At 44.4% G+C, this 27,733-nt stretch overlaps 1 protein-coding gene across 6 annotated transcripts in view; it reads left to right on the forward strand.

Annotated features, from left to right (window-relative positions):
- Positions 1 to 26,229, forward strand: part of ppargc1a (peroxisome proliferator-activated receptor gamma, coactivator 1 alpha) — a 340,797-nt gene extending 314,568 nt beyond the window's left edge. For 3 of the 6 annotated variants that reach the window (XM_074699386.1, XM_074699388.1, XM_074699390.1), the window contains exons 3-13: positions 4,814 to 5,008; positions 5,991 to 6,116; positions 7,196 to 7,547; positions 9,418 to 9,463; positions 9,684 to 9,757; positions 13,849 to 15,043; positions 16,662 to 16,754; positions 19,627 to 19,747; positions 21,483 to 21,604; positions 21,898 to 22,049; positions 24,416 to 26,229. In XM_074699386.1, coding sequence (XP_074555487.1) covers positions 4,814 to 5,008; positions 5,991 to 6,116; positions 7,196 to 7,547; positions 9,418 to 9,463; positions 9,684 to 9,757; positions 13,849 to 15,043; positions 16,662 to 16,754; positions 19,627 to 19,747; positions 21,483 to 21,604; positions 21,898 to 22,049; positions 24,416 to 24,519 — 2,580 coding nt within the window. In that variant the 3' untranslated portion in view covers positions 24,520 to 26,229. Of the gene's footprint in view, positions 1 to 4,813; positions 5,009 to 5,990; positions 6,117 to 7,195; positions 8,532 to 9,417; positions 9,464 to 9,683; positions 9,758 to 13,848; positions 15,044 to 16,661; positions 16,755 to 19,626; positions 19,748 to 21,482; positions 21,605 to 21,897; positions 22,050 to 24,415 lie in introns of all 6 variants that reach the window. The other 3 variants (XM_074699387.1, XM_074699389.1, XM_074699385.1) reach the window with 2 other exon arrangements.
- The last annotated feature ends 1,504 nt before the right edge of the window (positions 26,230 to 27,733 follow it).

A 27,733-nucleotide genomic window follows, 5' to 3' on the forward strand; every position in this document is an offset into this window, starting at 1 on the left:
AGGGGTCGCCATTTTTGTTTTAACAGAGGCACCAAATAGTGAATTCCTGAGTGGGTGGATTAGCACAAGGCCAGTTGTAGTATTATAGCTAAGTAGGATGGAGAAGCCTAAAATCAGCTTGACTGGACAAACTTGTCTGCATTTAGAGGGTGAAGATGTATCATTTGCAGCGCAAAGTAACAAGATGAAGCAGAAAATGTAGCACATTCTGAGTGGGGGGCTGAAGATTTGATTGGTAGGAAGACTCACTGCTGTTATTTTGTATCAGAGAGTGTCAACCTCCACCAAAGAGGTCATGATTTTGGGTGTTTGTCTGTTTGTCTGTGAACAACATAACTCAAAAAGTAATGAACAGATCTTGATGGAATTTTCAGGAAATGTTCCGAATGGGATAAGGAAGAAGTGATTAAAATTTGGAGGTGATCAGGATCACGGTCTGGATCCAGGATTTTTTTAAAGGATTCTGTATCATTGTGAGATAGGGTCGTTTTTACCATATGTGTTTATAACTCCACGATAAATGGTTCGATTGTTTTGGAAAACAATACAAGACAAGGTCACCATCATTTCTGACAGATGTAAAAGTACGATCCAGATCCTGGCAATATTTTGGATACTAAGATCCAGAATATGAAATATGTACTGGGTCATCATCATTTTCAACACTGTCAGGTATAACATTAAAGTCGGACAAAAGTGTTACTTGACAATCGCAATATGCTTGATGGAGGTCTGCGCTCTCTGAGTGCTTTTCTAGTAATTGATGTTAGTTTCTGATTCTGATCCTGCATTCTTGGATCAACTCAACTCTGAAAAGTGTCAATGCAAAAGCTCCAGCAGCTTCCCCTCAGCCTTTTTGTGTTCAGCAACCAATCACAGCCCTGATCACCGACGAGGTTTAAAATCTAGTTTTATGACTTAAAGCACCATCATATAGTTTCATTCTTGGCTCTCACACACACAGACACACACACACACACGGACTTAACAGTGTTATGTATGGTCTCATCTCTCTGTATAGGCTATAATCACCCTCTCTCCATCTCACTAAGCTCATGCTAAATGACCAGACGTCTCTGGCGGCTGCCATGATTTGTCTCTTTGCCGTGCATCGCGCCTTACCTTCACCCTCCCTGCCTCTTTTCTTCCCTCCCTCCCTCCTTGCTCCCATATGTTGTGCCTGTGTGACCGGCCGACGTGTCAGGCCTGACTAACGCCTTAACGGCAAGCCTGACGTTGATTTATTTCCTCTGAAATCTTGGGGCCGGGGGTAATAACACAGAATGACATTATTTGTTTATCAAATCCAAGGCTGCTTTTCTTGGCAGAGACGAGATGTGACGACTTGATACTAACCCCCCCCACACACACAAACCACCCCCACCCCCCCACCACCACCACCACCATTTCTGATTGTGCCATGATTAGGAGGTCTGGCTACTCGCTTAACCTCATCCAAGGGAATGTTTTTGAAATCTGACAGAGCAGAGAGCAGAGAGGGGGAGAAAAAGATTGAGATGAAGCAATGCAATTAAATTGTCAAGGCACAGATTTAACCCCGCCACGCAATTTGGCGCTCAATTTATTAAGAATGTTTTCTGTCTGAAGTAAGTGGATGCTATTTCTCTATCTGCAGAAGGAGAAAAGGAACGAGTGAGCAGAAAGAGACAGTGAGAATAAACAGTACTTTAAATACCAGATGACCCATTTAATGGGAGATATTTTATCATCCCACATCCAGAGAGGCTGCCACATGTTCTGCTTCTCATTTGAAGATAACAGCGGCGGCTGTTTAGTCTGTTGAAACTTCATCTTATTCAGTGATCAGGTCTATCATTCTGGCTCTTTCACAACACATTGGCTTCCTTTTAACATGTAAATGATGCATTGCCCTGAAAAGTTCATTAAAATTTGATCCCTGGCAAATTTGCTCAGGAGCGTGGAATCCTCAAGAAGCAATTAGCAGATTTAATTTGGCTATTTGCCCCAGTGTGCAGAAGTGGGTGTTTGTTTAAAATAGCACCTTCACCTTCCGTTATCAGCTGTGTGAATAGTATCTCCTGGAACACAATGCTGCGCCGTGGAACTCAATAAAAAAGTTAAAGGCAAGGACAACCTCAAAGACAGCGTGCCTGATAACAAAAGGGCCTCACCTAATAATGAACAGCCAGAGTCGGCTTTCTTTTCTCCAACTTGGGGAGAGCTGGGGTGAAGGAGGGGCGAGAGAAGCTGTGCCAGCACTTGCCAGCATGTTTTATGGCTAATTGAAGCATTTGGAATAAAACAGCCACAAAATGGCACCCTTTAGAATTGAAGCGGGGTTAATATATTGTGATCCCACAATTAGCCCAGGATTGTTAAGATCTCTTTAATTCGGTGAGGTCCATTAAGCGGGATGGGCGAGGAAGTGCTCCCACAGAGACAATTTTTCTCCCCTCGCTTTGTTCTTCCTGCCCTCTTTTTTCCTCCCAGCAGCTGCTGTAGTAATCAATATAAGTGGACATGTCCGTCAGCAGGTTGCCAGGTTATCCAGGCGTCACCTCCTTTGGGTGCTATAGCTCTTGAAGTCCACCCACACGGAGAGGGTTTTTGTTTATACATAAACAAGTGAGTCAGTTGTAGTAGATCGCCTTTGGTGCAGATACTCTGCAAAGTGTGGTCATTAAACTGGCATCGAAGAGCTCGCCCTCGTGGACAGGGGTATTAGATCACACTCTCTCCGGGGTGGAAATGATCACTGAGCTCTGCTCCTTACCCTAGTTTCTCAAATCTCCACTTGGCCCGAGAGTGCCTCCTCTAGAGCCGCAGCAGCGTCTGCTGCCTGATCGGCACGGCTCAGGGTTTTACAAGTGTCTCTTTCAGAATAAGAGAGCCCCTTCTGGGTTATCTTCGGGGGATACTGTGTGCCTGTGGGAGCTTGCCAGTTGGTGGAGGTTTTGGAAACAGGATTGAAGTTTTCATGTTTGAGCTTTTCACAGCCTCAAATCATTTTTCAAACCATGAGAAAATGAAGCTTGAGAAGCTCTGATGATTACCAGTGCAACTAGTGTCACGGTGGCATAATCTGCAATTTTAAAAGGAATATAAAGGTTTAAACATAATCTTAAGAGGTAAATAGAGCGTCTGTATGTGCAGCAGAGCTGGGATAGTAGTGAGGATGAACCCAGACAGATGGTTGACTCATTAAAGACTCATTTGTGATAATCTAAAATGATCCCACTTTCAATTTCTCGAGCGAGGATGTATGTTTGGCCTAAGAAAGGGCTCTGGATTAATACCTACCTGCTTAGCGCTTGGGTAATAACTCGGGAAGCTGGAAAACGGTTAATATTTCTGGTGTTCCAGCGCAGTGGATTTGAAGCTCCTTTCAAGTAATTAAACAGCATGCCACCTCATACAGAGCAATTTCCTGCGAGGCGTTTGCCTGCCGGTGCGGCATGGCCTCAGTCTACGTCGTGTTATCTCTGTGAAATATGTCTCCTTTATCATTTTTTAATAATGACTGAGTGCTCTTGTGTTGTTGGGAGAAAAATCTACTCAATGAACATCAGATTAACATTTCCTCACTGTTAGCTAGCTGGATGCTATCTGGATGTCCGAGATTAGAAATTCAAATTGGAACGGGGGAAGAATGAAAGGGGCCACTTTTGCAATGGTAAAATCAAAGCTCCTCCAGTGCCAGGCGTGGTGGGTGGGCACATTTTCTGCATGTTGGAATTTTGACTCTTGGGAGGTGTTGTTTTGGTTTCTGAGAGCTCGGTGGCCCCCTTTGGCATAATGATGGCACCACGCCAGTGCCAAGCGATAATAATCCTGCCATGTGCATAAAGGGATTTGTTCTTGTTGGGCTGGAGAATATCCCGGGGTGACGACGGTGTTATCTCTCTGCTGTCTTAAAGCGCCCTGAGCTTGCATGGCTCTGGAACCAATGCTTTCTGCTGCCACTTTTTCATCAAATGACACAAAACATACCCTTCTATAAAGCAAGCTGCACTCCTCATAGTCAGAACACCTATTTACCTTCATACTGTTGTGTTTTTCTCCTGTTGATTCCTCTCCCCTCCTGTTCCTTCGCTGTAAATTCACACCTCAGTCTCTTTACACATACTTCTAATCTCCACCATTAGACAACCAGCTGCATCAAGCACACAACTCCTCTGGAACATCAAAGAGCAGCTGAGTGGCAAGAACACACTTTATTTTTCATGCAATGTTGATGCTAACTTCCCTCCCGCTGCAAACATCAGCTGTCATGCCAACAGTTTAAATATATCACATTTATTTAGCTTCGGCGGGCGGTAATTCGCCTTATCTGAGGATTGCTTGCAAACATCTTGTCGGTGAGCCCATCATCTCTCAATTCTGCGGGGGAAGAGAGAGTGCAGTCAACTTTTGCTCATTGTTTCCTTTACCCCCACAAACAGCTCCATACCGCAACACACCCCAACCCGTCCCCGCCTTCCCTGGAAACTTGCTACTTGTCAGCCCTGGTAATGGGTTTCTTGGGGGAGATATTATTTTGGTCCAGTAAGCTGCATGCTTAAAATATGAGTGACAGGCTTGACTCACTTGTGCAGGGAGAGAATTTTGTTTTTAAAAAGGCTGCCAAAATAGAGCCAGCTCTGCGGCTGCGGAGAAATTGAGAAAAAAAAATCTTCCCACTCTATTAACAATGAAAGCCTGCATGCAACCACCCACCACCTTTACTTCCCTCAAAGAAAAAAAAGCAACTTTTTCCTCACTAAAATGTCCTATTTTCTCCGTCTCTCTATTTTCCTGTTTCTGTCTTCCCCCCCTGTTCCCCCCTCCTAAGAAGATAGATGAAGAAAATGAGGCCAACTTGCTGGCAGTGCTTACAGAGACACTGGACAGCATCCCGGTGGATGAGGACGGATTGCCTTCGTTCGAGGCCCTGGCAGATGGGGACGTGACCAATGCCAGTGACCGGAGCTGTCCCTCCTCCCCTGACGGCTCGCCGCGCACCCCAGAGCCTGAGGAGCCTTCCCTGGTGAGCCCTTCTTGCTTTAATTTATCCAGTCAACACCAGTCCAGGGTCAAGCTGTTGTTCCTGAGACAGAACTTTCACCCTCTCAAACACCATGCTCTCGAATCCTAACATAAACTCATTCAGTTTATTTCTTACTGGAAGCAAAGGCTCAGTTACAAGACTGGGCACAGGAAGTGGCCGTTTGTCTATTAGACTTCTGTTTTAAGCATTGCCATATTTGCAACAATTTGTTCACAATATGTTTGGTAAAATTGTGCAGAGTTACAGCTGCATGGAGGAGGGAAGGAACTGGAATGGATCAATGCGTTAGCTGCTCAGCGCTAATTACATAACAGTGCTACTGTGGCGCCAATTCAATGATACCAACATCGTGTTAGGGCCAACTACGGTTGACACAGTGCCACAAGCCCCGAAATCAAGCCTGCAAGTAATGAAAGTACACAGAAAAGAGAAATCCATCTCATTTTGTCTTCTCTCAGTGGGTCCCAACTAATCCCCCTGTGCCCGAGTCATCTTTTTGGCAAAAAGACAGGCCCCATGATGAGAAGTCAGCTTACCTTTGTGCTGTTATTTTTACACATAACCACGCCATCTGGGCCCTTTCTTTTGGCTTAAAGGCTTTGACCCAAAATGTTATGTTATGTTCAGTTATAGTCCATTTTATTCCATGCCGGTCCTTTCCAGATGACCTTTAGCCACATGCCTGTGTGTGTTTATTCAATCACAGTGGAGAAGCCTGGCTTTGTGTACACGAAAACACCTGCACAGAAGGAAAAGCTTGTCCTGTCTTTTGCTATCAGACCAAGAACTCCAAACAGTTCCACAGTTTTATCCTTCCACGCTGCAGTTTCTGTGTCTGGTTCTGCATTTACAAAGCATAGGATGTCTAATTGAAAGACAATGGTAATTTGCATAACTCACACTCTTCCCCCCTCCCTCCCTTCTCTTGATTTTCCCTTGTTCTGTTTGGGTCCGTCTGCAGCTGAAGAAGCTCCTTCTGGCACCCGCAAACTCCCAGCTCAGCTATAATCAATACACAGGTGGCAAGGCACAGAACCATGCAGCCAGCAGCAACCACCGGATCAGACCACCACCTGCCGTCGTCAAGGTAGGGACACACACAGACACATACAAAAACATGCACTTGCACTGGCTTGCTGCTTATTCAACTCGTGTACACACATTTTTTGTTACTGTTTGTTTATTCCCTGTCTTGTTTTTGGCTCTTTCTCCCTCCCCTCTCACACTTTTCTTGTTTTGGTGGCCGCCTTTAGAAGATGTTAGGCTGCTGCTCTAGTCGACTATCCCAGGGGGCCCTCTCGTAATGAAAACAGGCTGATTGCTGTTGGGCTTTCCAGGCGAGGCTTCGGCACCGTTGTCTCATTAGCTCCACCACTTATCCGCCTTGGTATGGTGCCTGTTGAAAAAAAGCAGGAAAAAAAGAAAGCAGCGACAGGCAGTCTTGCGGCAAGATTGATGCCTTGAGACGACTAGATCAAAATATCAGACTTGATGTTCTCATTAGATGGCTCTCAAAAGGATTTTTTCTGAAGGGGTGGGGTTGATTGAGATTAATGTTATTGAGCGTAAGTATCATAGGTTTATGAATATCTGTTTGCATCTGATGTCAGAATGTGACATGTTCTGTGTCACAACCAGTTTGGGAAAACTGTCAGAAAATCTCTTCTTTGAGCTCCCCCTGATCATAAAAGTCATCTATATGTTTGAAAAAAACAACACATATGTGATCAACCTGTGTGCTTTACACAACAGACACAGATTCGTGTGTTTAGTGTGTACAATGTTTGCACATGCAGCGTGTCAACCTTCCTCACACAGTCTATTTTCATACCGTGCCTTTGAGTCATCCATTTCTGGAGCACAGCGAATGAGGACTCCCGGAGGACATGGTGCACATACAGAGTGGCACGCTGGTGCTCGGAGGGGCCACGCAATTAAGATGATGGGCGGACCGCACTCCCTCCATCGCCTCCCAGACTGCTCTGCAACAGCTGTACTCAGGCAGTCTGAGGCGCTCTCTTAGCCTCCCTCTCTGGCTCCATCTCTTTCAACTTTTATTTATGCACTTAACATTTCTCAAAAGTGGATCAGCCGCACTTTACTAACACAGAACAAAACTTTTTATTGAGGCAGCTAAATTTTTTCTCTGTGTCTCGTTTTGCACAGACGGAGAGCCCCTGGAACGGCAAAGCAAGAGGGGGCTCCAGTCAACAGAACCGCCCGGTGAGGCGGCCGTGCACTGAGCTGCTGAAATACCTAACAGCCACCGATGACATCCTGCTCCACACCAAAGCCAGCGACGCCAAGAGCACCTGGGGAGGTGCCAGTAGCAGGGACAAGAGTGGCCTGGGTCTGGGCGCCTCGTCCTCCTCCTCTTCGCCATCCTCGTCCTCCACCTCCTCGTTCTCCTCCCTCTCCTCCACCTCCTCCTCCTCCTCCACCACCTCCAAGAAGAAGTCCGTCGTATCATCTCAACAGCAGCAGCAGCAGCAGCAGCCGCAGCAGCATCACCAGCGAGGTGAGAGCCGGGCTGCAGGCGAGTGTAGTGTGGCTGGTGTTGGGGCTGGGAAGTGGCAGCGTTGCACTCACGATGACCGGGTGGAGGAGTCAGAGGGTGCTTCTATCCCTGTCGGCCACAGAACCTCCACCTGCGGCCATGCCCGCCTCAAACTGGAGCACGGGCCGCCCAGTGAAGAAGGAAGGCCGCCAGGCGATGCGGGCCGCCTGGCCGCCGCTAGGTTTATTAGGTATATGCATTCTTATTCCCTCCCTCCCCGAGAGGTGAGTCACAGCTGTGAGCATTGCCGAGAGGCTGCAGGCGCCACTCAGGCTAGCGAGGGCTTTGGCAGGCAAGGCCGTAGTAACAGTAGCAGTGCCCGCCGTGCGCCGCATAGGCACATCACAGTGACTATCAGGAAAAGAGACGGGAAGTCGGGGCACCCCTTACTTAGCCAGCTGCTCACCTCCAAACAGAGGCCCGCTGAGTACCGAGCCCACTTACCCCCACTTAAGATCAGCCCTTTACCCAGCACCCAAAGCAAATCAGCAGGTAAGAGGTCTGAGAGCCCCGTCCAGGCTGATGCACAGGTGGAGGAGGAAGAGTTTGAAGGGGCTCTTGATAGTAAAGACCAGGCTGTAAGTCCAGATGAGCAGCCTGACTCAGGGTCCCTGTTGTCACCTCTCACTTTCGACTTAGAGAGCTGGGTCAGCCAGCCAGACTCAGGGCTGGGCATGGGGTTCGAACTAGATCTCGGATGGCTTAACCATGGGGAGGATGCTGACCATAATGCTGATGATGATGATGATGGTGTTGATGATGATGATGATGATGACCATGTCACGGGCAGCCCTGCTGCGGAGCTCTCACAGAGCCCACCAAGCCCACTCTTCCCAGATACTAGAATTGCAGAGCCCGCCCCTCCCTGCATCATACAAGGGCAAGGGCACCCACACAGGCAGGCACTCAGCGAGCACCCCGACGACCAGGGCCACCCGTTGTTAGGTAATCATGACTGCATCCCCCCACTGGCCTTATCTCTTGCTCTCTTTTTCTCCCTCTCCTGCTTTAACCACTTCCCAGTTTGACTTCACAACTAACCCTTATTCTAATACGAATCTAACAGTCATTCTGAGGGCGAAAACAAACAGCCTGCTAGACGATGCTTTCTGCTAGTCCTGGAGGCATTTTTTTAAAAGTCTAAATAAAGTGAAATGTTGAAAAAAGGAGGGGGTGGGAAAGGGGGTGAGCCTTGTCTTGCTTCTATCCGCCTTGTATCTAAAAGTCGACCCTTGAACGATCTTTTGGCTGATTGAGCTGAGTGTGCTGAATCCGTACATTTTAGTCTCAGAGCCCGGGTGCTGCTCTTTTTAGCGTCGTGCTACTAAAAGCCACGTTTCCACAAGCCGGCCAGAGCCTCGGGCAACTGCACAAGCTTCCTTGACTCTCCTTTCTTCCTTCTTTTTTCCCCCTCCTCTGCTGTTGGTGCATGCGAATACAAACTTTATTGTCTAGGGAGGGGCTCACCCACAGTCATGTGTCTTGTTTGTGGCATCGTCTCTATGTGTATTTATTCCATTTTCGATCAATCTGTTGTCTTGAGCAGAGTATGTTTGTGTCTAGATACCTGTGAATTACACACCATCACTCCATCCTGCCTCACAGAGTGAACAGTCTATCCTCAGAGAGTAAATTGTTAAAATGGGGTCAAACTAAAATATGCAGATATGCTTTGTGCAATAGTTAGATTTTCTAATGGTTGTTTTTGTAGTAATATTTGCATTTAATGGGCAAATTTAAGATTAACTGTTGCAGAATGTGGACCTGTTCTCTTCTGCTTTGAGTGTCATACCTAGATCAATAATTACCCATGCTCCTTTGTGTTCTGCAGCCAAACCAACCACCTTGCCACTTCCTTTGACCCCAGAGTCTCCAAAGTAAGTGTGAGAAGTTTTTCCACATTATTCCAGGCAGAAAGCAGCAACAAAACTACAGAAAACTAACACAAACAGAGCAAAAAGAAAAAAAAGACAGAAACTATATAGACTAGAATCCAAGTCGAGGCATTTTTGTGACTCATTTCCATTTCTTAGATCACAAAAGCTTTTTATTTTTACCCGTGGAGTGAAATGTTGCACCTTTCTTTTTGTCTTCCAGTGACCACAAGGGATCACCGTTTGAGAACAAAACCATTGAACGCACATTAAGTGTGGAGATTGCTGGAACCCCAGGTAAGCTCTTGAGTTATTCTTTTTTTTTTTTAAAGCACCCCTCACATCTTGGTGTAGCTAATAAAGGGTTAACTGGCTCCACCATCTTGATAGTTCCTTCACAGTTCAGGGTTCAAGGTGAAGGCGCAGGAGGACTCTTTTATGCGCCCGGCTATTGATTAGGCTTTCAAATCTCCTCAGGGTTTATTAGCAAAGCCCTCCCCACTTCCCCACCTCCCCTGAAGAGTTAATATGCTCCTCCTTTTCCTCTATCAGATCCTAATGCTCTCTGACTGCTGGTATACTTAGCCTACACATCATAGGAAGAAGTGAAACAGCAGTGTTACCTCAATGATCTGTGCTTTTATTTTGAAGGCCCTTTACTTGTGGGAAACCAGATCAGCTGATCATCATTTATCATTTTTGTCCTCTCACTGTGAAAAAAATGGGAACTAAACCTTTATTTAGTTCTTTTTCTTCAAGATAAATATCATAAGCATACACAGACTTCCCAGCCCTTTAAAACCTCTGCTGTTGCTCTTGGACTTATTCACCAGCAGAGGAAACAGTCCCTTCAGTCCTCCTACATGCCTCCAGTCACTTCAGGGGGATGGAAATCTGAGGCACATCAAACCCCAAGAGGGTCTCCCTGCATCCCTCTGACCCCGGTCCAAGTGCCGTTTAACCCTTTTGTGTTGATAAGCTTCTCAGGGTCAAAGGGGACACCCACTGAGACCAAAATGTACGGAAAGAGCCGCGCTGCTAAAGCTCTGGAGCAATCAAGTGAGGTTAATATTTCTTCCTGTTTTACAGCATGTGGGTGAGCCTGTTGACCTGTGGCCAAATCTTAGCGTCCGTTCCATTTAATGGCCCCCTGTCAAAGAAAGCCCTTCACCTGACTTCACAAATTTTGGATTGAATATTAGCAGAAAAAGTCATTAGTCCAGGAAGCTCCGGGTTACTGAGCCCCTTTAACTTCTTAGGGATTAGCTTTTGAGTCTCGTGCTGCATGAGACAGACGGATATAGACCCCTTTAAGCAGGGGTAAGGGCTATTAGGTCCATAGCTACATGTCCTTTGCAGATTTAGAGTAACATTCCACTACAATGGAGATTATGGCAGCGTTACTGATAACCAGATGGAAGTTAGCCAGGAGGGCAGCTCCACCCTCCACCTTACAGGCAGATCACTGATGGAACTTTCCACGAATCCCTGCCAGTGACATTATTTATGACTTTATATGGAGTTGTAGTAGTAGTGGTTACTGTGTAACAGAATGATTTATTAGGTGGAAATAAACCTGAACATTTTGTACTCACTTAATTCATTACTCAGTACTTAAAGCTCCTGTGAGGAGAAATTTCCTGGTTATGAAACACACAAAAATGATGATGGTGACTCATGAAATAAGGTCTGAGAGCAAACAAGGCCATATGCAAAAAGATTTGGTAGCTTCTGGTTGTCATTTATGATGCCTGAAATTCCTGCCAACAGAAAAGGTTCTCTAAGATTTATATTATTAAAGCTTATTATACAACAGGGGATAAATTAGAGACGTACAGACATGAAAGTCCAATTTTTGATAATTAAATTGTCATGTCATGGGAATAAATAAAAAAAAAATCTATGGGACAATTTTTATGATTTTGCAAGAATAAAGCTGATTATTAACATAGATAAACCCATACTTTAAAAAAAAAAAAAAAAAAGAAAAGAAAAAAAGATTCATTTTTGAATGTTATAGATTTTTTTGTATTTTTTGTGGTTAGAAACTCTTGAGAACAAAGTATTAGGACAAAAAGGGTCACACATTTACAAGAACAAATGTTTAAATTTAAGAGAATGATATTGTGCATTTGATAATTAAGGTGATTGACTTATTACTTAATTAACTAACTTAATTAATTTAGATAATTAACTTATTAACATTGCAGAAATAACATGTGAAGCCAAATTAAGAGCAAAGTACAGCTGGTGCTAAAATGAAAACCTGGAGTGTCTTGTGAAGTTGCACTTCACTAACATTTCACAAGCATTAAAATACTTTAAGCACTTAAGCAGAACACTATTATAAGAATCAGGACTGTGATAGGGTGTAAGACATAGCTCTCACAAGTTGATTCCCTGTCTTTTAAATGCTCAGAAACATCTGTTGTGTAAAAGAAAGCATGATCTGATTAAAAAAAAAAAAGTATTATATTTATACCAGGCGATAAAAGGAGCGTCTTTGTCCAGAGGGGGCGCCAAAATCAACACTTCCCTCACAGAAGCTTTAAAAGACTTTGTTGGCTCTATTAGCTGAATGCTTTCTTGACACCTCTTAGAAAGGTTCACTGAAGCCAACAACAGACAGCAAAGCCCCCCTGGGATCCACGTAATCTCAGCCAAGCTAATAGATTTACCCTGTGCTGCCGTGTTGTCTTTAATTACTGTATCTCATGACACCGAGGTGGTCTGTGTGGAGATATTTGCATGGCTTACCCTCGGATCAACTCTTAAAGCACCTAGTGGTTATTCACTCCTTGCAATTTGCATCCAGACAAAACAAAAATCTTCCTCGTTTTCACTCTGGTGGCTACATGATTGGTGTGAGCCAGAAGATCATCCATCACTTGCAGGTTTGACTGAGAGGCACATATTTATCTAATTCTGATTTATTTCACCCCCATCGCTAATGGCTCTTAGTTTATGACCCTACGCGCACATTGTTTTGGACAGATGGTGCTTCGTTGGTGAAAGAGAAGCTCCTCGGGCAATGTGTAACAACCCTCTCCTGTTCATACAGTACACGTCTGTATCCCTATCAGAGCTAGAAAGATGGAAGAAAGAAGGCGATTAAAGGGAAATGGGTGCTTGCTTTCCTCCTTACAGACACATCCCGTTAATAAGTGGGATGCTAAGCCTTGGATCAGGCATTCCAAACACAGCGAGCGCTTTCAGAAACTTGCATATTTATGTATCAGGCTCCCTTTTTTGCTCCTGTCTTCCCTGTGCACACTCTAACACTGGATTTGATACTAATAGCTGTCATTTGGTGCAATTCACCAGTGAGGGGAAGAATGATGTGCATTATAAGAAAGGCAAAGAAGAGGGGAGAGCGTAGGTGTTTCAAAGTGCCTGAGTTTGACTCCAGTGAGAGACTGTTAGCGACGCGTATGTGTGTGTGCATGTGTGTGTGTGTGGGCACATTTGTTCTGTGGTAGACAGAGACAGGATAGGATGTCGAGAAAAGGGAGAAGGAGAGATTGATCCAGGGAACAGGAAGAGAGAGTAAAAAGGGGGAGAATACAAGAGTGAAGGAGAGGGGGAATGAGAGAATGAGAGTAATGGCGGCTGCTGTTTGTGTGAGTGCATTAACAATGCTATAAAGTGGGCTCATCTCAGGACTTCCCATATAACTGCCATCTGTCTGGTTGTAAATCTGTAGGAGGCGGGGAGGAAAGATGGGGGGGCACACGCAGTAGGGACATGCCATCAGAGAAGAATGACAACCCATTCGACAGTACTTCCTGTTCTGCCATGAAAAAGCAGACATCTCAGCGTGGCGACATCACCCGACAGGCGGATCTCAACTTTAAAAGAAGCGACATTGTTCGCTAAATGTAAATGCTGCAGGTTAATCTTGGAACATGCCAGCGCCATGTCACCGATGTGTCTTTGTCGACTGATAAAAAGGTCTTTGGTTTTATTCAGATGAATTGGCGGCTGTCCAGTGCAGACGTTTATGCGAAGCAGGCAGAGATATGATACACCTACTATAAGTCTTTCCATCGGATGCATTACGTTCGCCTTCTGTAGGGTGTGTTGTTTTTTTCACATGAAAAGGATCTTTCCAAGGTCAGAGAGGAAGGGGGTGGCAAGTCATCCGTATTACAGCACCATCATATTAAGTTACACCAAGCATTACATTAATCTGTCAAGATTGCAATAAAATAGAGATCAGGATTAGGCTGAGGGAAAGTGAATATTTTAATCAGGCATGTATCTGTGTCCACTGTCCATAAACTGACCCGGGAGTTTATAGATTAAAGGATGGTGGGGGAAGTGGGGGTTTACATTATGATTCCATTTTCATTTTATTGACACCGCGCTTCTCTCTTCTTCCTCTGCAGGTCTGACACCACCTACCACGCCCCCACACAAAGCCAGTCAAGAGAATCCTTTTAAAGCATCGCTCAAAACCAAGTTGTCTTCATGTTCCTCCTCGGCCTTGGCGTGCAAAAGGGCCAGGCTGAGCGAGTTGGGCCCCGGCTCTCTGGCCCCGGCTCCAGGTGCCTCAGGCGGGGGCCCCACCAGGAAGGGTCCTGAACAGACTGAGCTCTATGCACAGCTGAGCAAAGCGTCCCCCACCCTCCCTTACACCCAACACACAGCGGGGGGTGGCCGTGAGGAGCATCGTGGCGCTAGCATAAATAAGCGAGCGGTGCCGCGTGGCTACAGTGACCATGACTATTGCCAGGCATTGGCTAGCGCTAAGAAGGATGGCGGCACAGCCACTGTTACCATGAACCCAGCAGCGGAAATAACCGCTGCTGCTCATTTGCCTCTTTCAGGCAAAGTGGAGGACAGGCATGTCGAATGTAAGGACTCAGCCATGCCAGCGTCCTCCTCATCATCCTCATCTCCATCATCTCCATTGTCAGCTCCATGTGGTCCTCTGGATAAGCAGAAGATTTTTGCCTCAGTGGATGGAAAAGAAGCAGTCCAGGTCCAGGAGTCAGGAAAGGAGATCCCCTCACAAGAAGTGATAGACGGAGACCAATCACAAGTCTCTTCCATCAGCCGGAAGCTTCTGCGCGACCAGGAAATCAGAGCAGAACTCAACAAGCACTTTGGCCCCCCCTTAAAAGCCCTTTACAGTCTGGGCGACAAGGAGAGAGAACCAGGCAGCAAACCCAACAAAGCTGTGGCCCCTCAAACCCCTGAGGAGGGAGAGGATGGCTGTGACTCCCAAAGGCTGCCTGGCTCCACCTACCTGCACCCCGGATTCCTCCCCTTCCACGAAGAGCTGGAGCTTGGCGAGGGTCGCGAGAGTCGCTTCCTGTACCCGTGGGAGGGCACTCCTCTGGACCTACTCTTCGACTGCCCCCCCTGCTCTCCCTCCTGCTCCCCACCATCCAGCTGCTCCCCCTCGAGAGGCTCCGTGTCCCCTCCATCCTCCCTCCTCCTCTCGCCCACCAGGCCGTTCTACTGGGCCAGCAGCGGCTCCCGCTCCCGTTCCCGTTCCCACTCCGGCTCGCGCAGCTCCTCTCCACACTGCCGGAGGCGTTCGCTCTCCAGTTCACCTGACAGACGCCCCTCCTCCTGGTAAGAAGCGTCTCTCACCCTTTTGGCTGCTTCCCACCCGTGCAGTTCAAACAGGTCTTTGAGCTGGCAGGGGATCTATCCTCCGAGTGTTAAACAGGCCTGATCTGTCGTCAGAGCTGGTGTCAGACAGGACGGACCCTGGAGACTCTTAGCATGGGTTCCTGACCTCCTGCTAGTGTTCTACCTTGCCTGGACTAGACCCAGAGTAAATTTGGCAAGTCTAACAAAAAGCTTTAAAATGAAGACTTTGTGCAGTTGCTATAGAAACTTAATTCCACTTAATGAGGGAATGGATGGCACTAATGTTGCGATCTCCCTTGAAAAAATTGTGAAGAAGAGAAAAACCCAGAACTTGAAAGGTGCCAGAGGCAGTGGACGTTTGAACAGTATCAGTTTTAATCTCCAGGCAGGGAGTTTTATTTGAGTGTCTTTCTAACAAACCCCCACCCCCGTTCACTTGCTCCTGTTTTCTGTTTGATGCCGGGGCTATTGTTTTAAGCGGCAGCTGTTGTTTTTACTGAGTGGCAAACCCTCCTCCTTTACATCCCCAGAGATGAAAGCTGAATCCAGGCTGTGGGAATGTAGTCTTGAAACCCCTCTCAAAAGAGACTCCTATCATCATCATAGCGCTGTGTGAGAACTACATTTCCCATGCTTCCCTTTGATCAGAGCCGAGGGTTTTTTTTCACTTCTTTTTTTGTTTCCAGCTGAAGAACAGAGGCGAAGTGTAGTTACTGTGAAAGATGTGGGTAAATTCACTTTGTCAGTAGAGGTTCATTGAGTGTGGGACTCCTCGGCAGTTTGTTTGCTTGATTACTTAAAGGTCAGTTTACTCCACCGAGCCAATAGAATCACTTGATTCCACTCGAGCCCTTGTTCTCTGCTCCACGCTAACTCGCTCACAAATTATACAATAATAGTCTCAAGGTGCTCGATCAGAATTTGACAAGCTTTCTGAAAACACTCGGCAGGGATCTGAGTTTTTCCAAACAATAGAACAAGAAGCTTGGAAAGATAAATAGAATTTGAGCAGAATAATTCTCCAAATCCCTCCTCTGTGTTTCAAGTTTCCACAGCGTAAGATCCTCGATCCTTTGCAAACTGTCGGTGCTTTGCTTCTGTGAGCTTCCCAAACTTCTCCCCCCTCCATTATTCAGGTCTTCCTTCTTCAGCAACACTTCAATAATTAAGCATCAGAAGCTGGAGGAGTGCAGGGGTACAAGCTCCACAGTCGGGCCACCAGGGCCCGCGGTATTGACCATTTCCCTCATACAACATAGATAGCAGGTGCGTGTGTATGCTAGCTCAGGTGTGTAGGAAAGTTCTGAGGGAAATTATGCTCACTTTCCTCCGCCAGGGGTTACATTAGGACAAGAGAAGGAGGATACAGGAGGCTTTCATCTGGAATTAACCTAGTTTCTAACACCTGAATGAGCCTGGGGAATATCAAAGAGGGTGATTTTGCACAAGAACAAATTAATCAGGGTGTCACAGGTATGCATGAATCCACATTATGTCATGTGACTTTCTGTTTTAGCTGGAGATGATCAGCTTTCGCCGCTTCTTTTTCTGCGTTTTTAAAACATGATTCCGACTCATTTTTTTATTCTTCACATAGGTCTCGCCACAACACAGATTCAAGCACTTTCCGTTCCAGGACTCACAAAAGCCCCCACTCTCAGTCTCGATCTCCTCTGAGCCGCAGGCCAAGGTGAGTGGAATTCATGACACTGGATTTGTTTGTCTTGTATGTTCGCATGGAAATTCTACGAATCAGTCGATCGGTTCATAAATTCTATCTTCTATTGGAGCACTTTGCGGATTTTTTGCAAGTTGCAGCCACAAAAAAAAAAAAAAAAATTCAAACTTTGGCCACACTGATGGGGAGACTAAGAGAGATGTAAAAAAGTCTCAAAGCCCCAACACAATAGGCTTCATGAAAAAGGAAAGTTTAAAGCCTACTTTTAAAAAACTGTTTACCAGGGGTCCCCAAACTTTTTCCCATCAGGGCCGAACAACTTTTCCCTTCTCTGATGGGGGGCCAGGGTCAGTTTGTAAGAAAAAGTGTGACGGTTGCAGAGGTGTCCAAACGTAAATATTTATTGTTTCCCAGATATATTGATATATGTTAACCAAATACTAATAATCTTTTTTCAGAAAATAAATAATAACACTATTAATGAAATCTATAACACTATTTATGAAATAAATAGCTAAATAACCCTTTTCAGAACCCCTAACCCTCACTGTAAAAACCAGAAAGCAAGCAGGCTAAGAAACTGAACTAAGTGATACAACATGTACCAGCACAATACATTTCACTACCAGTATGAATGTACAACAGGATTTTTATTTATTTATTTATTTATTTATTTTAGGGCTGGGCAACGATTAAAACTTTTAATTGTAATTAATCGCATGATTTCCCTGATTAATCATAATTAATCGCATTGTGAAAGTGCCATAACATCTGTCATGCAAACACTAAATCAGTACTTGTTATACAGTAATAGTTAAATCACATGTTTAGTGCAAATCAAATTTACAAAATGTAAATACAAAATTAAAGCTTATTGTCACTGTCAGGGCATTAAGGTGATACTCTGGGATGGAACAAGTTGGGTCCTATCACAAGGTTTAGGGCAGAAATTACCCCTACAGCAGTGTTTTTGTGCAGCAGAAGCCCAGGGCGCTCGCACCAAACACCCCCTCCCTGCTCCTCTGTCGGTTTCCTCTGCACTCAGACGGGACCATATTTTACTTGACCAAAATCACAAATAAACAGACTCCCACTGAAAAACTCTGATATCGGTCTGCATTCACGCTTTATTCAGAGAATTTTCAGCTCGTTACTTTCACACAAAAACACCGCTAAATAAGGCTCTAGTTCTCATTGTGTCTCTTCGTCCTGGCAGACTACGTTTGTTTATATCTGGCACGCCGCGCGCGCGCGGACTGATACACTAAGCTGCGAGCGCCTTTAAGTTCCTTGGCGTTGCCCCTCTTCTCCATGCTTGTTTTGGTTACTCATCGTGTTTTTCCGCCAATTTCACTTCTGGTTCCACCGCGGTCAGCAACAGACATTTACAAAATAAAAGCATGTGAGCAACATGCACTAATGTGCGATAAAATATTCAACAGCGTTAATAGATTGACGGGTTAACGCAAAAATTACATGTTAACTTGCCCAGCACTAATTTTTTTTAATGGAGGGGTTTCAGATAGGGTACAAACTGCAGGAGGGTGGAATGGAAAGTTACATTCTATGCATGTGTAAGTCTCGATCATGTGGCCAGACTGAAAAAAAAAGAAAAATCATAATGCGCCGCTGGTGTTGTTAGGTGGGCCGGGCAAAATGTGGAGGCGGGCCGTATCTGGCCCCCAGACCATAGTTTGGGGACCACTGTTGTATACAGTGTCTGCCTCCCAGACCTGGTTTGGTAAATGATTCCAAAGGAGAAGGTCCTGAAGAAGTTGATGCTAGCTTTGTTTAGGTCAATGCAGTGCCCTGCAAGAACCACTTCAGGCACCCCCAAGGCATGTTCCAAAAAACAGCTCTGGTCACTATGAAGCTCCTTCCAGAAATACTTCCTACCATTGTTGTTGTGTGAATTATTAATGATAATTGTGGAATAAACGGCGTTGTCATGTGAGCAGTCTCTCCACATAGCATTATATCTACCACTATTATTATAGTTATCAAAAAGTGATCAAGGCGATGTTGTTCAGGAAGTTTGTATCAAACAAGCAGCCCTCCATACCACTCATTTTCCTTGAGGTAGCCCTCAGTCTACAAAAGGTTGATGACCCCTGGTTTAGGTTTTCCCAGGATTGTTGTCATCTTAGTCACTTTAGACAAACCTGGGAGTAACACTTCTCTTCTTACATTTGTAGCAAATGTGCTAAATTGATCATGTTTAATTGGACCAGTGATGTAAGATTCCCCAAATCTTACTCACACACACTACAACTGCACTTTCTAGTCAACACTCCCAGCTGTATAATGACGCTTATTCAACTTAGCGCCTCTGTAGTTTTCCATGAGCTGCTTCATATGCAGAGAAGTACTGGCAAAGTGAAGAAAAAGAGAGCGTGAGGGAGAAAGCGAGAGGCTGACACCATCCCAGCGCTCCAAGCTGATTTGGCACCCACAGGCCCTAATGACACCAGACAAGCCAGAGAGTCGCTCATCAGTCGAAAACTTAACGGACACGTCTTGTGCCAGTTTGGAGCCGCGGTGGTGGCGGGGAGAAAAGTAGTTGCACTTTCCCTCTTGATGAAGCCCTAAGTAAGCAGAAAGTAATGACATGTGAAGTTGTGCTGACAGTTGCAGCTGCCCGGCTCCCCGACCGCGCTGCTCGCCGGCTCTCCCGTGGGCCTTTTCCTGCGGGCGTCGTAATCACAGCAACGATGGAGAGACATCTTATTAACATGTCTATTTTCCTCTTCCTTTGCAACCCCCTTCTCAACCATCAGTGGAGAGGGGAACAGTGGATATGAGCCGTTGTTCTTTTCTTTCTTCTTTATTTAAAGAAGAGCGAGCTAGGACGCTAATATCACGCCTCTCCTCTTTTTCTCTGCAGGTATGACAGCTATGAGGAGTACCAGCACGAGAGGCTGAAGAGGGAGGAGTACCGGCGGGACTATGAGAAGCGGGAGTTTGAGCGGGCTGAGCAGAGAGAGAGGCAACGGCAAAAAGCAATTGTGAGTCAACCTATGATGAAAATTATTTAAGAAAACAGAAACAAGTGAAGTCACTGCTGTGGTGAAAATCTTGCAAGCACACACTTGATGACACAGCCCAAAGCATTGTGCCATGTGCCACTGCATCTCCAAACTAGAAGAATTCATACAAAGTGAGTTCCTGAATGATTCAGGCGACAGGAGCTTCCTCTTTATCTCCGGGTAGTGTATTTTTAACATCTCTGTGGTCTGGAAACACTGTCGACTCTTATTAATCACTCCACAGGGGTAATATGTTAAAATAATCCAAAACAGAAACAAGCCAGGAAAGGCCAAACACACTGAAACAGACCCTGATTCTCTTAAAGTCTTTCGACTGTTCTGAATCAAAATTCAGCCGCATTCCCCTCATATCTCCACTCTCCACGTCTCGGTGTGAAATCACTCAGGTTTCCTGCAGGGTAACGCCACCGCCACCCGTTGATAAAGCACACATTAAATGATGCAGGATTGCAAACCTGGCTTGGCGTGCATACATATTCAGAGATGGAAAGACAAACAATTATGAGCAGCGGAGCTCAAGCTGTCAAACACGGTTTGGGAGGCGAGGCATGTGAACGCATCCTCCTTCTGTCTGTCTGTCTCTCACTCACACACCCACACAAACACACACACACACACAGACAGGCAGCCCTTAGGGTGCCATCAACGAAAGGCCGCTTATTTATCACTTGTCAGCATCTAAACCCCCTAATTCAGCAAATCCTTTTTTTGTCTCGAGCGTTACAGAGAGAGAAAGGCAGAAAAACAGTCATCTGTAGTTAATATGTATCGCTCTCTGCTGCTCTGCACAAGTCGAACAGGGCAAAGGTGAACTTTGACTTTAGGAACAGGCAACTGATTTACATACATGCCACCAACACTACCCTCAAGACAGCTTTTAAAATTCCAACAAGCCTCAGTGGACCTGCCTTTGTAACTGCAAGTAAATGAAAGAATAAATAAATAATACTGGTGGTACACTGCAGCCCCAGGCCTGTGCTTTATTATATGATTAGCAGATGCAATTAAACTACTCAAAAGCTGTAATTGCAGCCGGGTGCAGCTTGTTCCTAAATTATTCCACTATGACCCCTATCGTCCTCTGAGGTTCAAGGAAATGCATGATTTTTGCCCTGTGGCTCACAACGCTCCCCCTCTCTCTTAGAAATGAATAGCCGTGTAATATTAACAGACTTTTCATTAAGCAACAATGCTCGTGTGTTGCGAGTTTGACTCCAAAGTTCCAGGACACAAAGACAGACAGGAGGGAAAAAAGGCTTTTGTGATGTATGGCTGAGTCACTCCACGGCTTTATTTTTAGACTTCACTAAAAGAAGAAGCAAACTTAAGACATGGCATCATTTGATAAAAATCACTCTGCCTCCGGTTGATGAGTTGCAGAGAGAGGAGGAGGAGGGGGGAAAAAAGGAATTGTGGTGCCGAGGCAGACTGAGGACGCTCTATCTGCAACTCTATCAGATAACAGGAAAGCAAGTTGAACCAATCACAGAGAAACACTGACGGACAAAAAGAGAAAGGGGGACAAGGAGAAGAGAGGAAAAAAAAACAGGGGGTCTGGAGTCAGCTGGAGTATCCACAGGAGTGATCAAGACCAATTCATTAAGGCCGGGTGAAGACAGGGAGAGACGGGAAACAGGGGAAAAAACAGGCTCCCCCTTTTAATCTCCCTCTGTCTTTCCTCTTTAACGAGCAGGAGGAGAGACGGGTGGTGTACGTGGGGCGACTAAGGTCCGACTGCACCCGGACGGAGTTGAAGCGCCGCTTTGAAGTCTTCGGCGAGATTGAAGAATGTGCAGTGAACTTGAGGGACGATGGGTGAGTGAAAAGCCCCGGGACAAGCTCCATTTTTTTTTGCATCTATACATTAGTTTTTTATGTAAAGGCAACTTCTGTGAAGTAAAGTGTTGAAGGTCTAAAACAAAGACAGAGCTTGTGCAGTCTAAGAGCATCTCCTGATCCATCTACGCCGCCCCAAAGATACACTTTTATTGATTCTCCTTTGCATATAAATAGCGTGATCGCCATCTAAGACAAGGCCCCTCTGTGTTCACTTATTGTTTGTTGCCCCCCGCAGCATCACTCTGACGTATTCTCTATTCCTGATCCAGGGACAATTTTGGCTTCATCACGTACCGCTACACTTGTGACGCCTTTGCCGCCCTTGAGAACGGACACACCTTACGCAGGTCAAACGAGCCTCAGTTCGAGCTGTGCTTTGGCGGGCAAAAGCAGTTCTGCAAATCACATTACACAGACTTGGGTAAGTGCAGGTTTTTTTTTTTTTTTTCTTTTTTCTTTTTTTCTTTTCTTTTTTGTATTCTCCATCACCTCCCCCCCTGCAGTCATGCAGTGTGTTTTGCAAAAGAAGTGTCGGTGAAAAGAGGATAAAAAAAGAGGGCTTGGAAAAAAAAGCTGGAGTGATGCATCTAGATCAAAAGAGACCCATCTTTGACTTCCTTCTGAATTTGTCCAGCAGGCGTTTCAGACTCGAAAGGGCAAATAAAGTTCAAAGGTCACAAAGAATAACACTCCATTTTCTACAAGCTTGTCAGAAAATATAGTTTGCTCCATTACTCTTAAAACACAATGCATTAGAAAAAAAAATAGTCCTTAAAATCACATGGACAAAGGATGTACTTTTATCTGCTATGTGTGAATCACTTTATCAGCATGAGAGGAAAGGGGAAAAAAGAAGGTGAAGGGGGAGTAAAAGATGAAATTACAAGAGAAGAAAGGAAAAGAGATGAGGTGAGGAAGAGGAAGGTGGGAGCAAGGTTAAGTCCCAGCCATCCCTCCCTCCCTCCTTGGAAAACAAGCTTCCATCTGTTGCCAGCTGTTGCCGCTTGCCTACATCCAGGGAGGGGCCGCGGTAAAGCATGTACGCTTATGGATACTTGCTTACTTTGAGGATGGAGGAAGACTGCAGTGTAGCCGGAATCATCCAACATAAGTGATCCCTTTGAGTAAACATGGATGTATGTACATAGCACCTATATTGATCAGAAATGTATATAACAGGCAGGATCCTGCTCACAAATGGATGCAGCGGAGGGTGGAATGACGCATATGATAAATAATGCACGATATCAATGAAATCCAGGCTTTTCTCCTCTGGCAAGATGCCCCACTTCTGACATGTAAAGAAAAAAAAGCTTCAGTTAAAGTGGAGATATTTTTTTTTAAGCCAAAGATGTCCCATTATCTCCACGCACAAAATCATCTCCATTCAAAAGAGAGGCATAAGAAAACATTGACTTGACATTTATTTTCCAGTAGAAGTGAGGTCAGCGATGTATCATACACCTCAACAAGAAGGTCAACAGGTCAGCCGTAGAGAAAAAGAGCACTTTCCTCTTTAAATGAAGCGGTTACTATACATTTCTAAAGCACATGCTCCAAGCCATCGGGTTTTCAGGAGAGGACATGATGAGAAATTGACACACACAGAAACAGTTGCTAATCCCAAAGCCTTGAGGACAGACATTATGTTGAGATTGACTAATCAGTCCACTGAAATGGAAAGGGCCTTCATTCGACCGCCTCTTTGTCAGGAGCAGGCTATTTTGGTCATCCCCACGCTGATAGCACAGGATGAAGCAATTGAGAGGGAATAGTGGGTATCCAAACCCCCCTTCCCCCTGTCTTTGCCTCTCTTTTTTTTGTTTTCGGAGACACTGTCCATTAGTTTAAAGTAGAGCACCGGGGTATTTTTCATTAGATCACGACTGGCGTCTTCCAGCTGCCATGGTCACTCCCATTTCTCAAAGCTGCGGCGGTGTGCTGCTGGGCCCGTTGGGGGCCCCATTTGTGAAGCTGTCTGTTGGGAGAGATAAGATGCTCTTTATGTATTATCAGCTGATCGGAAAAACAGGACGTATGAGGGATGTGATTTCATGACTGCTGTGGATGGGAAAGAAAATCCACTTTGTTCTCAAACCTAACAATTGAATCGAGTATCAGCCAATAGAGTTCTTTGTCAACTTTTTATGTCAACTCGTGTGAAAAAGTGTCTGGCTTGCTCATACAATACACAGGACATTGAGTCATATGATCAGTGATCAAAACCTGCATGATGAAGCTGTATTTAGTTCTGGGTGCAGGGGCGTGTCAAAGGAAGCGGTCAGGGGTGGCTTTTACCTGTCTTATTGGCCACCACAGTCAGCTGCTGCCTCAAAATTAAAAACTATGACTGGCTATTTGGCCTTCCAGAGGCAGGACTTCAGCTCCTCTTGCATCATTTCTCAATCCAAATGTTGAGTGGAAACAGAAATTATAGATATATTCATGCCACCTCTGCAGGAGTCAGTCTCTTAGTCGGGCCATTCATGTCAGCAAAGCCTGTATGAAGACACTCCTGTATTTTTTATGGTTTCAAGTCGCTCTTTTCTATTTAACTAAGTTTGGAATCAATGTTACTTTGGTTGGGGAAACTTTTGCTCTCCAAAGCATTTTAACTGTCAGATTAACACTGAGCCACATTTGACTGAGCAATAATGATGTAAAGACAGGATATTCTGTGAGCCTGCAATCATTCAGATTTTTTGAGAGTACAAAGGTGAACACTCTTGTTTCATCTGCACTTTCAAAGAAACCGACACCAAAACAATCCTTTGTTGTCTCTTTCAGACTCCCATTCGGACGACTTTGATCCAGCCTCCACAAAAAGCAAGTATGACTCCATTGATTTCGACAGCTTGCTGAGGGAGGCCCAGCGCAGCCTGAGAAGGTAACCAGTTCAGCGGCGCCTGCTGTCTGTCACAAAGAGGGACTTCTGATACCTCAATGTTTGTTTCTCGCTCCTTTGACGACGAGACTACCACAAGTTTTACGCTCTATGTCATAGAGTACAGAAGAACACGTCTATAGACCTATATCAATATAAATGAATATATCAAAAATGAAGTTTACATGAACATAGCTGCTGGAGAGACGGGAAGAGACGACGCATTGTGGGAAAAGCCAGTGAACCCTCAGACCCTGGTGCACAGGTGTGGTGCACTCTACTGCTGTACTACCATGAGTGAAAGAAGAAAAGAAAAACTTATTGATTTTTTTTTTCTCCAAGCACTACAATACCCACAATTCTTTGGGAGAGAAAACTTGCAGCTTGTTCGGCCAGATTTCTTTTCTTTTGCTGTTTTGATTCTTCTTTTCATTTCTTTGAAATCTGGTGTTTGGATTTAGTGTTACATTACAAACCAGAGTATAGGGGATTGTATCTTGAAGGTAAAATTCTCAAGGTAACATTGTTGTCTACATTTTAAGGAGAAATGTAGCCGTGTATTTACAAATACTATAAAAAGGAATATTTTTATTTTATGTACATATCGGATAAAGTTCTTTATTTGTTACAGCTATGCACTGTAAAATGCAGCCTTTTTTTAAAATGAAGAGAAAATTTCTTAATTCAGAATGTCGATCTGTAGTAATTACAATACTGTTAAACATGTTGTACACCTACATGATGTTTAGAAGACATGACATGATTGTAAAAAAAAAAGTCAAAAAAGATGCGTCCGATTGCTCATTTTTGAGGGAGCATGTGAACAAACGTCTTTTTTAAGTTATTTTGTTGGGGAAAAAAACAGTCTACCATGTATAGTTTTATCTGTTTATAAAGTTTTTCTCAATCAGTGTTTTTGCTTATACAACAGGTGTAAAATGCATTTTTAACGTGTTTTTCATGATTGTAAAAATAGTACCCCATTTTTTATTAATTATTTCGGAAGCAATCAGTCTATATATGTGGATATGTATCTATATCTTCATATATATAACCTCAGTTTGATTTTTATTGCTTTGTGTGATTACTGACAGAGAACACTGCATTCAGATATTTTTAATCAGTACCAACACATATTTATCTATTTATTTTAATATTTGAATCAAAACTATTTATGGGCTCCATTGAACATGGCGTACCTCATGAAATTTTATTTTTCTGTTCATGTTGTCTTTCGATTTGTGTTATTTAACTTTCAATCACTAGACAGGGTGTACAATAAACGCTTTGGTGGGGATGATAATATTACCTTCTATGCCTTTCCAGAAAATCAAAACATTCAGCTAATCACTCCAGACGTCAACCCCTCATCATTTTTCTGTCCCCACGGTAACCTCTGGTTTTTCTTTTTCCACTCAGAACATGAAGCAATAAAATGATTTTGCGGGATTTTTATTTTTTTATACCACTTGTCGTCATCGCTCCACTCACGCTTGATTATGTGAATGCCAAACGAAAAGTTTACAATTTCCTTTTTTTCCTGACTTTTTTAAAGATCTTGTATTTGATGTACAATATAAATATATATATGATGATACTACTAATATTATTCACAACAATTACAAGATGATTAATAACAATAACAATGATAATAATATAAATGAAAGAAAAAAAACTATATAAAAAGCAATAAATTATTTTTCAGAGTTGTATTTTAGCTCCTACTGTTGTGTGATTTTTGGACTTGACCCATTACCCAGCCGCTGCTAGCTAGCTCGGATGACTCCATTCCACGTATGTTGGCATTACATCACCGTGACATCACCATATGCGGTGAAAGAAAAAAACAAAAACCGTTGATTGTCCTCAATCTCACTTCCTGGTCTTCCCTTTAAGATGTAATAGAGTCTATGTGATTGTAATGCACGCATTACCTTGTGACATCTGTGAAAAACGTGACTCTTAACTCCACCCTGTGTGTGTACAAACGTGTCAAGTTGAATCTGTGTGTTGTGTAGTGCATGGCTATTCCAGGATGACAGTCGGTGACATGTACTCCACTTTGGATATCTGCCTCTCAGCTGTCTTAACTGGCAGATTTTAAATGACATTCTGTAAGCCTAGAGAAAACTACTCAACGATGTATCGCATGCCGCACCACTTCTCCATCACACACACACACACACACTCGCTCACACACTCAAAGTCCAGATATCACAGCCGCCGCTGCCGCCACAGCTGCTGCTGCCGACATGACATAAAAGGTAACCTTGCGGTTTCTGGTTCAATTAATATCCCGTTTCTTGCGCGCGCCAAGTAATGAGAGAACCAGCTTCCATCACAGGAAGGGGGAAAAAAATCTTTGTATGAAAGCTTTTGCTGATCACAGGCTTCCTTTCATGGAGTTGACAAGAAAACGGCTAATTTTTATGATGCAAAGAGACAAAAATTGGTCGAGGGAAGGATGAAAAAACCCTTTACCTGTGTTTTATGAAGACATTGACTTTTTTTTTTTTTGCTGTCTGTATAGCGTTTGGGTAATGGTGTCGTGTCCCATTTGATAGATGTGGCTTTAATCATTGTAATAAAAAAATGCTTTGTAAATTGCCTAGAGTAGCAATATATTATAACACCTTATGGTTCAAATTTCAACTGTGGCAGACTTTTTAATAATGTGACCTACTATGGAGGACTTTGCCACTGCTTTGTTGGGTAATCATGTTTCTTTTGGAAGGACAATATATATGTTTGAATGTATGTGTGTGATTTTAGGGACGTGTGCGCGTGTGTTTCTGAACATGTGTGTGAATGAGGGGAAAGGGGAAGGGGGGGTCGCTGTGGGTTGTTACCTGTTTGTGTCCTATCCACGTTGCCTTCTGCCAAGTCCTTACCAATGCCTTTGTGGTTCTACCTATTGTACGACTTTCTTGTGAATTTTATTTTTTATGTGCAATTCTCATCAGCCTCACCATGCCAATAAAGGGAAATGTGTTTGAAAAAAACCCCTCCTTTCTCTCCCGATTATCTTCCTTTCTTCCTGTGATGAATGTCCCATCATCAAGCACTGCTGTACTGCTCTGAGTCGACGCTGAGGGATGATTATGATTTGTCTGATTGCTATCAAGGAGACACCCTTGAATGTTTTTTAAAGAGGGAGATTTAAAAACAATGCACACTGCAAACACTGATTCCCAAATAAATCCCTGCTCTCTCCCTCCTCC

The sequence above is a fragment of the Halichoeres trimaculatus genome, unplaced genomic scaffold (assembly GCF_033239565.1).
Source record: "Halichoeres trimaculatus isolate MK-OKI-2021-1 unplaced genomic scaffold, fHalTri1.1 fHalTri1_scaffold_22, whole genome shotgun sequence".
NCBI lineage: Eukaryota > Metazoa > Chordata > Actinopteri > Labriformes > Labridae > Halichoeres > Halichoeres trimaculatus.